The sequence below is a fragment of the Hipposideros armiger genome, unplaced genomic scaffold, assembly GCF_001890085.2.
Source record: "Hipposideros armiger isolate ML-2016 unplaced genomic scaffold, ASM189008v1 scaffold_70, whole genome shotgun sequence".
Lineage (NCBI taxonomy): Eukaryota > Metazoa > Chordata > Mammalia > Chiroptera > Hipposideridae > Hipposideros > Hipposideros armiger.
In genome coordinates, this window is record NW_017731420.1 from 1,905,642 (window position 1) to 1,921,492 (window position 15,851).

General features: G+C 34.5%; 1 protein-coding gene across 6 annotated transcripts in view; it reads left to right on the forward strand.

Annotated features, from left to right (window-relative positions):
* Positions 1-15,851, forward strand: part of VPS13B (vacuolar protein sorting 13 homolog B) — an 810,211-nt gene that overhangs the window by 100,062 nt on the left and 694,298 nt on the right. For all 6 annotated transcript variants that reach the window (XM_019642540.1, XM_019642536.1, XM_019642534.1 and 3 more), the window contains exons 14-15: positions 6,016-6,185; positions 9,160-9,354. In XM_019642540.1, the coding sequence (XP_019498085.1) occupies positions 6,016-6,185; positions 9,160-9,354 (365 nt within the window). The remainder of the gene's footprint in view (positions 1-6,015; positions 6,186-9,159; positions 9,355-15,851) is intronic.

Genomic DNA, 15,851 nt, shown 5'->3' on the forward strand with positions numbered 1-15,851 from the left:
TCCCCCTATTCCCACTTTGCTAAGAGTTTTTATCATAAATGGCTGCTGTATTTTTCAAATGCTTTTTCTGCATCTATTGATATGACCGTATGATTTTTCTTTTTCTTTTTGTTAACATTGTGTATCACATTAATTGATTTGCAGATGTTGAACCACCCTTGCATATTAGGGATGAAACCTACCTGGTAATGATGTAGTATCTTCTTGATATATTGCTGAATTCTGTTTGCTAAGATTCTGTTGAGGAATTTTGCATCTATGTTCATCAGAGATATCGGCCTGTAGTTTTCCTTTTTTGTACTGTCTTTGTCTGTTTTTGGAATCAGAGTGATCGTGGATTCATAGAGAGAATTTGGGAGCCTTCCCTCCTTCTGGAGTTTTTGGAATAGTTTGAGAAAAATAGGTGACAATTCTTTTTTGAATGTTCGGTAAAATTCACTTGTAAAGCCATCTGGTCCAGGGCTTTTATTTGTTGGGTGCTTGTTGATTGCTGATTCAATTTCCTTGGTGGTAATCAGTCTATTCAGATTTTCTGTTTCTTCTAGAGTTAGCTTTGGAAGGTTGTATGCTTCTAGGAAATTATCCATTTCTTCCAGATTGTCAAATTTGTTGGCATATAATTGCTCATAGTAATTTCTTAAGATTTTTTGTGTTTCTGTGGAGTCTGTTGTTGCTTCTGTTGTTACTTCGCCTCTTTCATTCCTGATTTTACTAATTTGAGTCCTCTCTTTTTTTTTTGATGAGTCTGGCTAGAGGTTTGTCAATTTTGTTTATCTTCTCAAAAAACCAGCTTTTGGTTTCATTGATCTTTTGTATTGTTTTTCTGGTCTCTATTTCGTTTATTTCCGTTCTGGTTTTTATTATCTCCTTCCTTGTATTCCCTTTGGGCTTATTTTGCTGTTCTTTTTCCAGCTCCCTGAGGTGTAAGGATAACCTGTTGAGTTGAAATTTTTCTTGCTTCTTTAGGTAGGCCTGCCACTGCTATGAATTTCCCTCTTAGGAGTGCTTTCGCTGTATCCCAGAGATTTTGGGTTGTGGTGTTTTTATTTTCGTTTGTCTCAAGGTATCTTTTGATTTCCTCCTTGATCTCATTGTTGACCCCCTCACTATTTAGTAGCATGTTATTTAGCCTCCATGCATTTGTGAGCTTTCTGGATTTCTTCTTGTAATTGATTTCTAGTTTCATAGCATTGTGGTCGGAGAAGATGCTTGATATGATTTCAATGTTCTTAAATTTATTGAGAGTTGTTTTGTGTCCTAACATGTGGTCTATCTTGGAAAATGATCCATGTGCATTTGAGAAGAATGTATATTCCGTAGCTTTGGGGTGAAATACTCTGAATATATCAATTACATCCAGCTGGTCTAAAGTGTCATTTAAGGCCACTGTTTCTGTGTTGATTTGCTGTCTGGAGGATCTCTCTATTGGTGACAGTGGGGTGTTGAAGTCCCATACTATAATAGTGTTACTGTTGATCTCTGTCTTTATGTCTGTCAAAATCTGTTTTATATATGTAGGTGCTCCTAAGTTAGGTGCATAGATGTTTACTAGGGTTATGTCCTCTTGTTGGATTGATCCCTTTATTATTATGAAGTGCCCTTCTTTGTCTTTTATTATGTTCTTCAATTTAAAGTCCATTTTATCTAATATAAGTATCGCTACTCCAGCTTTTTTCTCGGTTCCATTTGCATGAAATATTTTACTCCATCCCTTTACTTTCAGCCTGTATGTGTCTTTTGATCATAGGTGAGTCTCTTGTTAAATGTGTTTAATTACTGTGACAGAGATGGTCAAATTGTCTCCCCAATATCCATTCTCTCGTTATTTTTTATTGGGTTATTGGAAAAGTCATAACATATTTTTCTATGTTTTTCATTGCAAAAGTGCCTCATGACTTTTCCGACAACCCAGTAGTATAGAATTTCTGTGATAGAAATATTTGTGATAGAAATAAAGATTACACATCCCAAGTATAGTCATATGAATAGGATCTGGTCGCTGGGATGGGTGAGAACTTCATGTGAATTTTTGGGTTAAAGAAAAAGAGCATGTCATCCTTTTTTTTCTTTTCCCCTTCCTTCTTGCTGGAAAACAATTATAATGGCAGGAGCTGGAGCTGCCATCTTAGACCCTGAGAGGAAAACTGCATACTGAGTATGACACAGCAGTAAGATAGAAGTTAGGTCTTTGTAGTGTGGTAGCACCATGTCATCTCTGGATCCTTTAGACTCAGATTATGTGAAAGAGAAATGAGCTTCGTTTTTTGTTGAAACTTTTATTATTTGACTTCTACTGCAGCATATTTGTGTTATCCTAAATGATACACTAACAGGACTTAGGTTTCAAAAATTGTGCATGTAAAAGCACACAACACGGTACATAGTGCATAGTAAGTGCTTGACATGTCTACACATTTGTTTCTTGCACTTTGCTTTAATGTCTCCTCCATCCCAGACACTCTTGTAAGTGTTAAGGTAGTATGTACATAATGGCTAAAATGAAAAACAGTGACAACATCAAATGTTGGTGAGGATATGAAGAAACTGAATCACTCATTCATTGTTGGTGGGAATGTAAAATGGTACAGCCACTCCTGCAAACAGTTTGGGAGTTTCTTTCAAAACTAAGCACTCCACTACCATGTAGCCTAGTAACTGCAGTCCTGAGTATTTATCCTAGAGAAATGAAAACCTACGTTCACACACACACAAAAGCAGTACATAATTTATTTGTTTTTGTCATGTAAAAGTCCATGCTGGTAGATACTCCAGGGGATTAGGGCAACTGTGTTTCATGAGGTTGTCCTAGACCCAGAGTTTCTTCTATCTTCTTATTCTATTGTCCTCTGTGATATACATCATCTGCCTGGTCAGTGTTGGCTCACCATTACAGTACCTAAATTTAATCAACAGGAAGGCGGGGCAAGAGAAAATGGGGGGTATGTAGTTTCATTTGATGACATGGCTCGTCATCCTGTTGACCAAAACTTAGTAAATTGTCCCTGCAACCTGGCAGCAAGGGAGGCTGGAAAATACAGTTGCAAGAAGTTGATACACCTGACTTAAATACAGAGGGTTTTATTGCTAGAAGAAAGTAGAGGAGAGATTGTGATTAGCAGTCTCTGCCACTGGAATTCACACACACACAGACATATGTATATAAAACATGAATTTTTACTTGAAGTTTTTAATGAACTTTTATTGAAGTTCATCATCTCAAAAATTAATTGATATAAAGAAACCACTGCTAGTTGACTTTAGTTTAACATATATTTAGTTTTCACTTTGCATGGTAGTTAGGGACCATAAAAATGTACAAGCTAAAATCATGGAAACTGATCATGGAAAGTGGGACAAATAGTTATGCCACACCTTTAGATATTTTTGTCAAAACACTAAAATGTGTCTTACACTTGGTATAAGTGTATATAGAAATGAAAAAAGTAGTAAAAGGAATAGTAAAAAATTAAAGGTTTTATTTGTAAAAAATATAGTAAGAGTAGTTTGAATAGTGCTTGTCTCTTTCTCATCATATAATTTACAATATGGAGAGTCTTTCCTGTGCCATGGCAAAATATTATACTCCTCTAAGTTTGAATCAGATTCCTACATTTTATCCCATACACTTGCTTTTTTATTTTTTTTTAAGATTTTATTGGGAAATTTGGAGAGGGGAACAGCGCTGGGGAATCGGGTAAGGGGACCAGACAAGTTGCTGTCCTTTTGTTCTTCAGTCTAGTTGTGGAGGACGTTGCTTCACTGGCCCAAGTTGGCACCATCATTGCGCTCTTCCCGGGTGAGGCAGATCAGTCGCCGGCTTCTGGACGGCCACTCACTGCAGCTGCTGTCTGCTCACGCTGGCTGCTGGCTACACACGGTAGCCCATGGCAACCCACTGCCACAGGGACTGCACAGCAGCCCAGCTCCAGGTTGAGCTGTTGTTCAGCATCTTAGCTGTGGAGGGCAGTGTCACTGGCCCTCATATGTGGGATCCGAACTTGGGCCCTGTGGTGTCCCAAGGCAGTTCTTAACCATCGTGCCACTCGCCCGGCCCTCAATTATCCATTTTTGTAAAATTTCACGTGTTTTATCTTCAGTAAACAGGGAGGCAATACAACTACATGCTTTGCTATCTATGCATGAGCTAAATATAAGAAATGCCAGTAACCAGTTACCAAACCTGACAAACTTTGAAAGAAGTGATGTGACTGGTCAGTGATCATGATCCTCATCTTTTATTTATGTAATGATTTGTGGACTGAAGAACTAGCATTGAAGTTTGTACTTTATGAAGTTATTTACAGTTATTGTACTGTGGTAACTGATATTTGAACTGTGGTTTTTGGGAACTAGCATTTTTAAAGAAATTCATGCATTACACAAGTGTGCGAAGTGAAAGCTGCCTATGCATTCATATATATACATATATGTGAGTGATTATGTATTAAATCTTAAGTAGTTAGCAGTTCTCCACTTTTTTGTAGCTATTTTGAAGTGTAATATACATATTGGAAAGTACATAAAACCTAGCTGTAAATTTTGCAGACCTATTAGTCACATCTCTGTAACTGCTCAAGAAATGGAACCTTACCAACACTAGAAGTCTCCTCTGTGCCCTCTTCCAGTTACTGCTCTGACCCCAAGGGTAACCACCTCCTAACATCATAGATTTAGTTTTGTTTATTTTAGAATTCATGTACATGGAATCACAGAGTATGTACTCTTTTGTCTCTGGCTTTAGCTTACATTATGTGATTCATTCTCATTGCTGTATAGTATCCCATTGTATGAATATACCATAATTTATCCATTTTATTGTTATTGTTTGGTTAGGTTCTAGTTTTGGTTATTATGATACGGATGCCCAAAATTCTAGTACATGCCTTTTGTTAAACGTATGTACTCATTTCTGTTGGCTATTTAAGAGTGGAATCACTTAGGTAAAAGGATTGCATATGTTCACCTTTAGTAGATATTTCCAAAATGCTCTCCCAAATGGTTGAACTACTTAACACTCCTACCAGCAATATAGGAGAGTTTTAGTTGCTCTTCATCAGGGGTTCGCAAACTATGACTTAACTGCCTCTTTCAGTATAGCCCATGAGCTGATAATGGGTTATGCATTTCAAATAGTTGGAAGAAAATACAAAGAATCATATTTTGTCACACAGGAAAACTATATGAAATTTAATTTTCTGTTTCTATAGGTAAAGTTTTATTGGAACATAGTCGTGTTCATTCAGTTGTGTATTGTGTGTGGCTGCTTTTGTACTGCAGTGGCAGAAACTGTATGGCCCATAAAGCCTAATATACTTTCTGTATGGCTGTTGATGGCAAAAGTTTGCTGATGTTGGTCTACATGCTTGCTAGGACTTAGTATTCCTAGTCTTTTTTATTTTAGCCATTCCAGTGGGTCTGTAGTGCTGTTACTTTGTGACTTTATTTGCAGTTAATTATCTGATGCCTAATTGTGTTAACTAGCTTTTGATATAATTTTTTGGCCATTTGGATATATTATGTTTTGCTTATTCAAGGCTTTTTTTGGTCATTTTTTCTGTTAAATTATTTGTTTATTATTGATTTTTAGGAGGTTTAAATTTTTTTATTTTTAATAATGCTGTGGGTACAAGTCCTTTGTGGAGATATTTATATCTGTCTACGTATCTACCTATGGCAGATATTTTCTCCCAGTCTGTGGCTTGCTTTTACATGATCTCAGTGATGTTTTTATGAGTAGAAGCTGTTATTCTTTTAACAAAAGAGAATGAGGATTTCTTTAAAATAATTTTAAAAATTTCAAATTAAAAATGTAGAATTTTATATAGCAAAGACATACATTTGTATTCTAGAGTAGTGTAATATATACTTGTTAAAGGTAACATCATTTTACAATTGCTTTATTATCGAAAAGAAAAATAGAATTTGACCTTAAAATTTGGGTAACCAATTAATTTTTCAGTCATTTAAGAAAATTAATAATTTAAAAAAATTTTCATTAAATTTTCATCATTTTAGATATTAAGGATGAAAGTGAAACAATTTTGAGTCCAGAAGAAGTGGCATCTTTGGAGGAATATATTCCTACTCGACATACAAGTATTACTCTCCTCAAATGTACCTTCACAATTTTCATGGCTGAATTCAACTTGCTGGATCACTTGCTGCCTGTCATTATGGGAGAAAAGGTATATTTTGCGATTTACTACTCATTTTTCCATATATGCATATTTGTTTGTCCTGTGATATTGTAAGAGGAAGGTGATTAAGCAAAAGGATATCTGCTTATATAGTTTTCCATGATGAAGTTAAAACAATGTAACTGTTGTTTCTTAGAAAATAACATACTCTCTCTCTCTCTCTCTCTCTATATATATATATGTAACATATATATATGTATGTATATATGTATGTATATATAAAATATTTTAAAATAAAATAACTTCAAGCTAAGGTATAAAGAAATTGTGAAGAGCATGGGCCTACAAGTCAGACCATATACTAGCTATGACACCTTGCTTTGTATTTCTAAGCCTAATTTTCCTTTTCTGAAAAACAAAGAAAATTATATTTTTCAAGTGGGCTGACAGATTTAGTGAGTTAAGAAGCAACAAGCTCAGATATTCAGAAAGTTTAGTACTTACATAGACAGCAAAAGCAAATCAATAATGGTGTTAGCTTGCTGTGTCCCAAATGACATGTAACACACATGGTAGGGTACGCTGTTGATAAGGATTCAATTCTATACTGCAGCTAAGCAGTCTGTGTAGCCTATAGCTGTACTCTTACGGGTAGTTAGAAAGGCCCTTATCTAACCTGAATGAGGAATGTTGATGAGAAAATGTCTCATAGCAGCCTTCCTCAGGATGAGAGGTGAGTGAGGAATGGTTCTCTAGCAGCTCTTCACAAGACCACCTTTCTTTCCCTGTTTTAAGAGTATTACAGAATGTTCTACCAAGGCTTAGGGCTGCTGTGGTTGAGGCTTGTTTTTGTGGTCTACATGGATTTGTCAGGGTGCTGTCACAGAGCAGTTCCCCTGTAGTACTTAGCTTCTAGAATTATTTTGAGTATTGAGTGAGATAATGCATGTAGACCATTTTGCACATATTAGAGACCCAGTGATTACTACTGTTATTTTTATTTAATGAGGACTTATTAGATGCTTAATATTTGTTTAAGGTCAATATATAGTGTATTGCTTTCTGAGTTTGCCATATACATATAAAGTATCTGTTATCTTTAATTTATTGTTTTTTGGTTATATTTCTTTCAAAGTATAGAAGTAAAAACTATCCTAACCCTAACTGTAAATAAGAACTTATGGAAGTATGGCAGGGAGTTGACTATGATGCACTAGTTTCATTTTGTAAATTTGCTGCCTTATTGGCTACTCATAATTAAGTATTGTGTTGCTGGGTAAAGAGATCACCTGTGGAAAGTTTCAGTGGAGAAGATTAAAATGTCAGTATTAGACATGAACTTTAAAGTACCTATGATTAATAAGTTAAAGAAAGTGGCAAAAAGGTAGAAGATTTCAAAAGAAACCTAAGTCCATAAAACAAGAATCAAATGAAGTTCTGGAACTGAAAACTATGATATGAGTTAAAAGTAAAAGGATGGAAAAAGATACACCATTTAGGTGCTAATCAAAGGAAAGATAATGTGGCTATTTTAAAATCAGCAAATGTAGAGCTTAAGACAAGAGTGTTATTAGAAATAAAAGAGAACCACTTCATAATGATGTAAGTGTCAATTCAGATGAACAACATAGATAATTTTCACAGATGTTATGCTTAATGAAAGTTGGCAGACATGAGTATATGCTATTGGATTGTCGGAAAAGTCATGACGTATTTTTTCTATGTTTTTCATTGCAAAAATGCGTCATGACTTTTCTGACAACCCAATATATGATTCCATTTATCTGAAGTTCAATAACAGAAAACTGCCTATGGTGATTGAAGTGAAAATATTGGCTACCTGTGGTGGGGATTCAATATTGCCTAAGAAAGGACATAAAAAGTCTTCTAAGTTGCTTGAAACATGAGGTGGTTACAGATGTAAAAGTTCGTTGAGATCTACACTTAAGATTTTGTGATTTATTGTATGTTATACCTCAATAATCCAAAATAAATTCACTTAAAGTGATTGCTTAATAAGTAGTGGTTAAAAATTGTGATTAATAATGAGTCAAAAAAACAGGATGTTCAATTTAATCAGTTTTAGGCAGTATTTCTCAATAATGGCACTATTGGTTTTTTTAATTATACAAGTATTATATAGTATATACCACCTTTAACCAATGGCTGCTAAATGCCAGTACTGCTCCCAATTATTGTGACAATGAAAGACAAACAAAACAGTGAAACTGCTCTTCCCATATTTTTTTACATACCTCTGGATAGAAGGTCACACTATTCCTCTTTGAGAACTACAGTTATGGCATTTTAATGGAATTAAGTTAGTTATAGGACAGAAAAGGGTTGCTTGATATTCTGGATATCTTGAAATTTACCTGCATTTATTTGGAAACTTAGAAAGGTTCTGTCTATAACTTGAAAATACTAATAAGCCCATCTTGAGATTCTTAGGACTTTATGAACTTTTAGCTTGTATATTAGTAGATACGATATGAATTATAAATTTTTCTGTTTTGCAAACTTTGCTTATTGCGAGTATCTTTGAAACTGTCTGGAGTAGTCTATTTGGTCCCTTAGTCATCTAAAAATGAATAAAGGAAAAGAAGATAAAAGATGGCTGGCTCTGGCATATATAGGAAATTTATTTGGAATGTTCGAACTTAAGAAAATACCTTCCATGTACTGAGGCATGTAGTGGCACTACTACAGTTGATTGAAAACAGAAAAAGCTTTAGCAGTGACAGTTTTGCAATAAATTTGCATTTTTTGAAATCTGGGGTATACTGAAAAATATGTAGAAGGTGTTTGTATTTGGTTTTGGTAAGGGAATTCCATAGAAGGGTATCATTTCTAGATTGATTTGATTTGTATTTGGTTTTGGTAAGAGAAGCCCATAGAACTGTGTCATTTCTAGATTGATTTGATATCACTGCAAAATGTGCCAGTCTGAAGCTTGTACAGTGGGCATTGCATATCAGTCACTGTTCTCCTGAAATATAAAGTGAACATTATTATTTTCCAGAACTCAAGTAACTTCATGAATACTGCAAACTTCCAATCTCTTCGGCCTTTGCCATCTATTCAGATATTGGTGGACAAAATTAATTTGGAACATTCTGTGCCGATGTATGCTGAACATTTGGTGCATGTGGTCAGCAGCCTTACTCAGCCTTCTGATAATCTGCTTCATTATTGCTATGCACACTGCTACCTTAAGGTATGGAAAGTGAATTTTCTTGTTTATTAGTATCTGATTGGCTTTGGGAGAATTGAATAAATATATATTTTTTTGAGTTGTAATTTCATAGAATTAGTACCCCATAAAGATGAAATTTAAATAAGATATGATAGATACATTCATTATCAATATAATTAAAATGAATAAAAAATAAAAATGTACCTATTTTAAAGATATTTCTTCAATTATTTGGGATTAATACCTTGATGTTTATAAGATAATAATAATTATAATTTTTGAAGATTTTCTGTATCATTGATGATATTTATAAGCAGTGTGAAAGAGGACTGTAGTTTATGAAGATTTTTAAAAAGGCTTATGATTTCTTTGAGGGGAACATTTATGTGAGACAATGTTTTATAAGAAGGATATAACACATTTGTTTTTTAGTCACTTTCATCTTACGTGTATTAATTTCTTGATGTGAAAGGAAAACTTTTTTTTTTTTTTAAGATTTTTTTTTATTGGGTATTGGGGGATGGCAACAGACAAGTTGCTGTCCTTTTGTTGTTCAGTCTAGTTTTGGACGTTGTTTCACTGGCCCAAGTTGGCACCATCATTGCGCTCTTCCCGGGTGAGGCAGATCAGTTGTCGGCTTCTGGACGGCCACTGACGGAGGCTTGAGGGCCGCTCACGCTGGCTGCTGACTACACATGGTAGCTTATGGCAACTCACTGCAGCAGGGGCCGCAGCCAACGCCGTCGCTGGCAACTCATGGCAACCCAGCTCCAGGTTGAGCTGTTGTTCAGCATCTTAGCTGTAGAGGGCAGTGTCACTGGCCCTCACATGTGGGATCCGAACTGGGGCCCTCTGATGCCCTAAGCCAGGTCTTAACCAACGCGCCACTCGGCTGGCCCGGAAAACTTTTTAATTGCTTTAAATCAAGTTATGTAAAGTTAATTATTGGAGGCTTTGCTCAGCTCTTCAGTATCTTTTTTTTGTAAATAAATAATGCATCCCAGTATAAATATGACAAAAAGATTGACTGAAATGTTGATCAATAAGTGCTTTTGCTAAGCAAACACAGATGTATAGTCTAAGTAGACATAGCATATACCTAATCAGATTCTGTTTCATGGACCAAGGGAAACTACAAAAGTTGAATTCAGGAATAAGAACTAAACTTAGCATAATGTGCTCTGGGTCCATCCATGTTGTCGCAAATGGCAAGATTTTGTTGATTTTTATGGCTGACTAATATCCCATTTATATATGTACCACATCTTTGTCCATTTGTCTAACAATGGACACTTAAGTTACTTCCATATGTTGGTTATTGTAAATAATGTTTCAGTGAACGTAGGGATGAATGTATCTTTGCGAACAAACAAAACAGAAACAATTCATAGATACAGATAACAAATTGATGGTTACTAGATGGGAGTGGGGTTGGTGGGATGGGTGAAAAAGGTTTTGAAAGGGATTAAGAAGTACAAATTGCCAGTCATAAAAATAGTCATAGGGATGTACAGTACAACATAGGGAATATAGTCAGTAATATTGTAATGACTATGGTATTTGATGGGCACTAGACTTATCATGGTGATCACTTCGTAGAGTATGTAAATGTGTAATCACTATGTTGCACACCTGAAACTAATATAATGTATGTTAGCTGTAATTGGGAAATAAATTAAAAAAAATTAAAGTGAAAAAAGAGCAAGTCCTAAAAATGCACTAAATTTTATGTAAAGTATTATAAAATTAGAGGACGACAAAAATAGACTTGGTTCACATTTATTGTTTTAAAGTTCTTGAATATTTTCACATTTATAAAGTAAAAAAACCCCACCAAGTTAAAGATATCAGTTTTATGTCACCTCCAAGTATGTTTAAGATGTTAAATTTGACGGATTTCAAACCGCGTAGAGTAGAAGAACATGTTTTTGTAGCTGTCGATGCAAATCCCATTTTTAAGAGGATGGAAGAGACTCCCTCCATTCCTTTGATGGAAAAGCCACAGTATCATGTTGCAAAGAAGAGTGGACACAAGAGAAATGTGACACAAGAGAAGTGTGGTCATAATTGTAATGACCTAGCACAGTGTTTTATGCTATATGAAGAGAAACAGAAGGTTTTCTTGAATGCTAGATATATAGATATATCATACTTATGCTTTTTTATTCATTCCCACAATTAATACACTGAGGTGTATGATTTTTTTTTTTTAGTAGTGGTATAACTTGAATATCAGATTACAATGTTAAGAATATTTGCCTTGTTTTTTTGAAACAGGTATAATTTTAGGCAGTTCACTAATCTTTCCAGGGTATTCTACTTATGTAGGCATCATTAATTTGGTAAATATTAAGTTCTTTCCATACTGCAGACACTCAGCATTAAAGATGAATAAGGCATGCCCCATCCTCAAGGAAACTGGTCATTAAAGCCATCGGTCACCAATATGATTGTCATCCACACTGATATAAAAGTTAATTGGAATAGTTGTTTACAGCTACTATTGTTAATAAGTTAAAATCCCAATTGAATATTTCGGGTAATATAAAAGTTAGTTACAAGGGTGGGTGGAAAAAAAAAAAGTTAGTTACAGTGCCATCCAGATAAAGTTATGTTTTGGGAAAAGGTCTTTTGCTACACATGTTGTCTAAGTTGTCTTTATATTTGGTTAGTTTGATTTCTCTCTCTAATGGATAAAATAAATATTCCAGGAAGCTAGGTGTTGGGCAGAGTGGGAATAGTATTATACATGTGGAAAAACTTTTCATTGGTATTATGCATATTGAATACTTTAAAAAAAAAAAGCCTTGAGTCTTGAATATTGCATTGAATTTTTTATGCTTCTTAAGTGGATTAGTACATTTAAAAACTCAGGATTGGTAGAGTTTTAATTTATATGACTCAAAATACTGATATGGTATAAAGTTTATTAGCAGTTCATGTTACTTGGGGTGATTATTATATATAGCCTATGAGGAAGATTACAAAGTTTAGTTTTCACTATTATAGTGTTAAAATATCAGAGGATTTAAATGTCTATTTCATGTGTACTGAATTTTAGACCCCAAGTAATTTTTAATTAAATACTCAAAGGAAAGCTCAAGTTTTAATTTTGTATACCTAATTTTGACTATATTGACTATATGATGAAATAGTATGTAGTTCCAGTTTTATATAATGAAATTTATTGAGAGAGTTGGCATGGATTTGTGAAGATAACATGCAGATGACACTTTCACATGTCTTATCAAGTCCTCTTTATTTAATGCTAACCCCATCCTTTGAATATATATGGCATGAAGCTAAGACATTCATTACAAAGCATGTGATGTTTGAAACATGCACAAAATAAGTTAAAGTAGCCTATAAACTATAGATTAATAATATAAATTTAAAGCTGCATTACTAGTAGGATCAGCAATGTAGTTGCTTCAGAGAGATCAAGAAGGTTATAGTAGAATCAAAACCCTTTAGATTTTTTTAGATTTGCTAATGTTTGACCTTGATCAAGTAAAAGCTTTTCCTGAGAATTTGGAGGAATATTGCTTTTATACACGGGTGGTGGGTATATAAATTGGTATCATTTTGGAGATCATTATTAGATCCTCAGGATCTAATAAGCTGGAAAACACATCTACCTTGCACCCATCTAGTCCAATTTTCAGTATATATCTCACAGCAGTGCCAGCAAACTTTAAAGGGCAGGGTAGTAAATATTTTAGGCTTTGTTGGACAAGAGGAAAAATTTAGAATATTATGTAGGTACTTAATAAGAGAGAACAAATTTCCATAAATTTTGAATTATTCAAGTTAAAACTACAATACTCTTTTTTTGTAATACAATTTTGCTAATGAGAAGAATGGAATTCTCGTTTTGGAAATAACATTTCACCTTGTTGGGGTACCAACTTAGTATTTCCTGTCATCAAATCGGTTATAAATGTTTATGTGTAAAAATTATTCTTAGCTTGTAGGCAGTACAAAATCAGGCAGTGAGTTTGAATTTGACCTGAGGGCTGTAATTTGCTGACTCCTGCCCCAATGAAATTTTTGCATATGGCGATATGTATCACTAGAGGTCTGTATATGCTCACATGGATAGCTCTCTACAATGCAATTTTTGGTGGGAATACCAGCGAGCATGATGGTATATGTAGCATGATGCCATTTATATAAATTAAGAAAACAAAATAATGCTAAAGATTGTTCATGGATATAAAAAGGTCTGTAAAAGTATAACAAATGGACAGGATACTTCTGAATCCCAGAAAATGGATATAGGTGTGGTTGGATGTGGTTGGGGAGGGGTCATTGGAACTAGTGGAAGGGTCATAGTTAAAGTAGACTTTTGCTATGTTGTAAGTTTTTAAATTTTTTACATAACAACTTGAGATAATTTACATACTATAAATTCACCTTTTATAAAGAATAGAAACAAGTGATTTTTTTTAGTATTTTCAGAGTTAATGCAACCATCGCCACTACTTAATTCCAGAACATTTTCATCACTTGAAAAAGAAACCCTCTACCCATTAACATTCACTCCCTATTTACTCTTCCACTCCTCCCCCTTGTAGCCATTTATCTACTTTCTGTCTCTACATATTGGCCTATACTGGGTATTTCAGGTAAGTGGAATCATATAACATACAGTCTTTTTCTGACTCTTTCTTCTCATTTAGTATAATGTTTCCAAGGTTCTTCCATATTGTAGCATGTATTGGTACATTATTTCTTGTTTTATGGCTGAATAATACTATTTCATTGTATGGATATACCATATTTTGTTTATCTGTTGATAGACATTTGTGTTGTTTCCACTTTTTCGCTTTTATAATATAGCTATGAACATTTCTGTATAGGTTATTTATTTATGTATTTATTTAATTTTATTTGTTTATTAGTTTTCAGGTGTACAAAGCAATGTAATAGTTAGACATTTAAACCTCTCATAAAGTGGTAACCCACCCCTCCAAGCAACTACCCCTCTGACATTTTATATAGCAGTTACAATACTATTGACTATCTTCCGTATGTTGTACTCCACATCCTGTGACTATATATACCTATATATTTAGTTATAGTTGACATTCAATGTTATTCTATTTCAACTTTAGATGTATAGCACATTGGTTAGGCATCTACACAGCCTATGAAGTGATCCCCTTAAGTCCAGTGCCCATCTGGTACCTTACATGACATTTACAACATTGTTCATTATATTTCCCGTACTGTAATGACTACCATTTTGTATTTCTTAATACCTTCCTCCTGCCCCCAAACCCATTCCCATCTATCACCCTGATACATCCAGTACCTATCTGGCACCATACCTAGTTATTACAGTATTATTAACTATATTTCTTATGCTTTACCCTATATCCCCATGACTACTGTGTAACTAACAACCAATTTGTACTTCTTAATCCCTTCCCCTTTCACCCATCCTTAACACCTCCTCCCATCTTAAAGAAGTCCCTCTAAGATTCCTTGTAATACTGCTTTGGCGATGATGAACTCCTTCAGGTTCTTCTTGTCTGGGAAGCTCCTTTTCTGTCCTTCCATTCTAAATGGTAGCTTTTTTGGGTATAATGACAATTTTACTTCCTCCTTTCCAATTTGATGCCTTTTATTTCATTTTCTTGTCTCATTGCTGTGGCTAGACCTTCCAGAACTACGTTGAATAGAAGTGGTGAAAGTGGGTAATCTTGTCTTGTTCCTGATCTTAAGGTGAAAGCTTTTAGCCTTTCCCCATTGAGTACGATGTTTGCTGTGGGCTTATCATATATGGCCTTTATTATGTTGAGATATGACCCCGTTATTCCCACTTTGCTAAGTTTGTATCATAAATGGCTGCTGTATTTTGTCAAATGCTTTTTCTGCATCTATTGATATGATCATATGACTTTTAGTTTTCTTTCTGTTAATGGGATGTACTACGTAATTGATTTGCGGATATTGAACCAACCTTGCATACCAGGAATGAATCCCACTTGATGATTGTGGTGTATGATCTTTTGAATGTGATGCTGAATTGGTTTGCTAGTATTATGTTGAGGATTTTTGCATCTGTGTTCATTAGTGATATCAGCCTGTAGTTTTCTTTTTTTGTAATACCTTTGTCTGATTTTGGGATCAGAGTAATAGTGGCCTCGTAAAATGTGTTTGGGAGCCTTCCCTCCTTCTGTATTTTTTGGAATAGTTTGAGAAGAATAGGTGTTAATTTTTTTAATGTTTTGTAAAATTCACCTGTGAAGCCTTCTGGTCCAGGACTTTTGTTTGTTGGAAGCTTGTTAATTACTGCTTCAATTTCTTTGGTAGTAATCAGTCTGTTCAGAGTTTCTGTTTCTTCTTTATTCAGTCTTGGTAGATTGTAAGCTTCTAGAAATTTATCCATTTCTTCCAGATTATCAAATTTGTTGGCATATAGTTGCTCGTAGTATTTTCTTACAATATCCTGTATTTCTGTGGTATCTGTTGTCACCTCTCTTTCATTTCTGATTTTATTAATTTGGGTC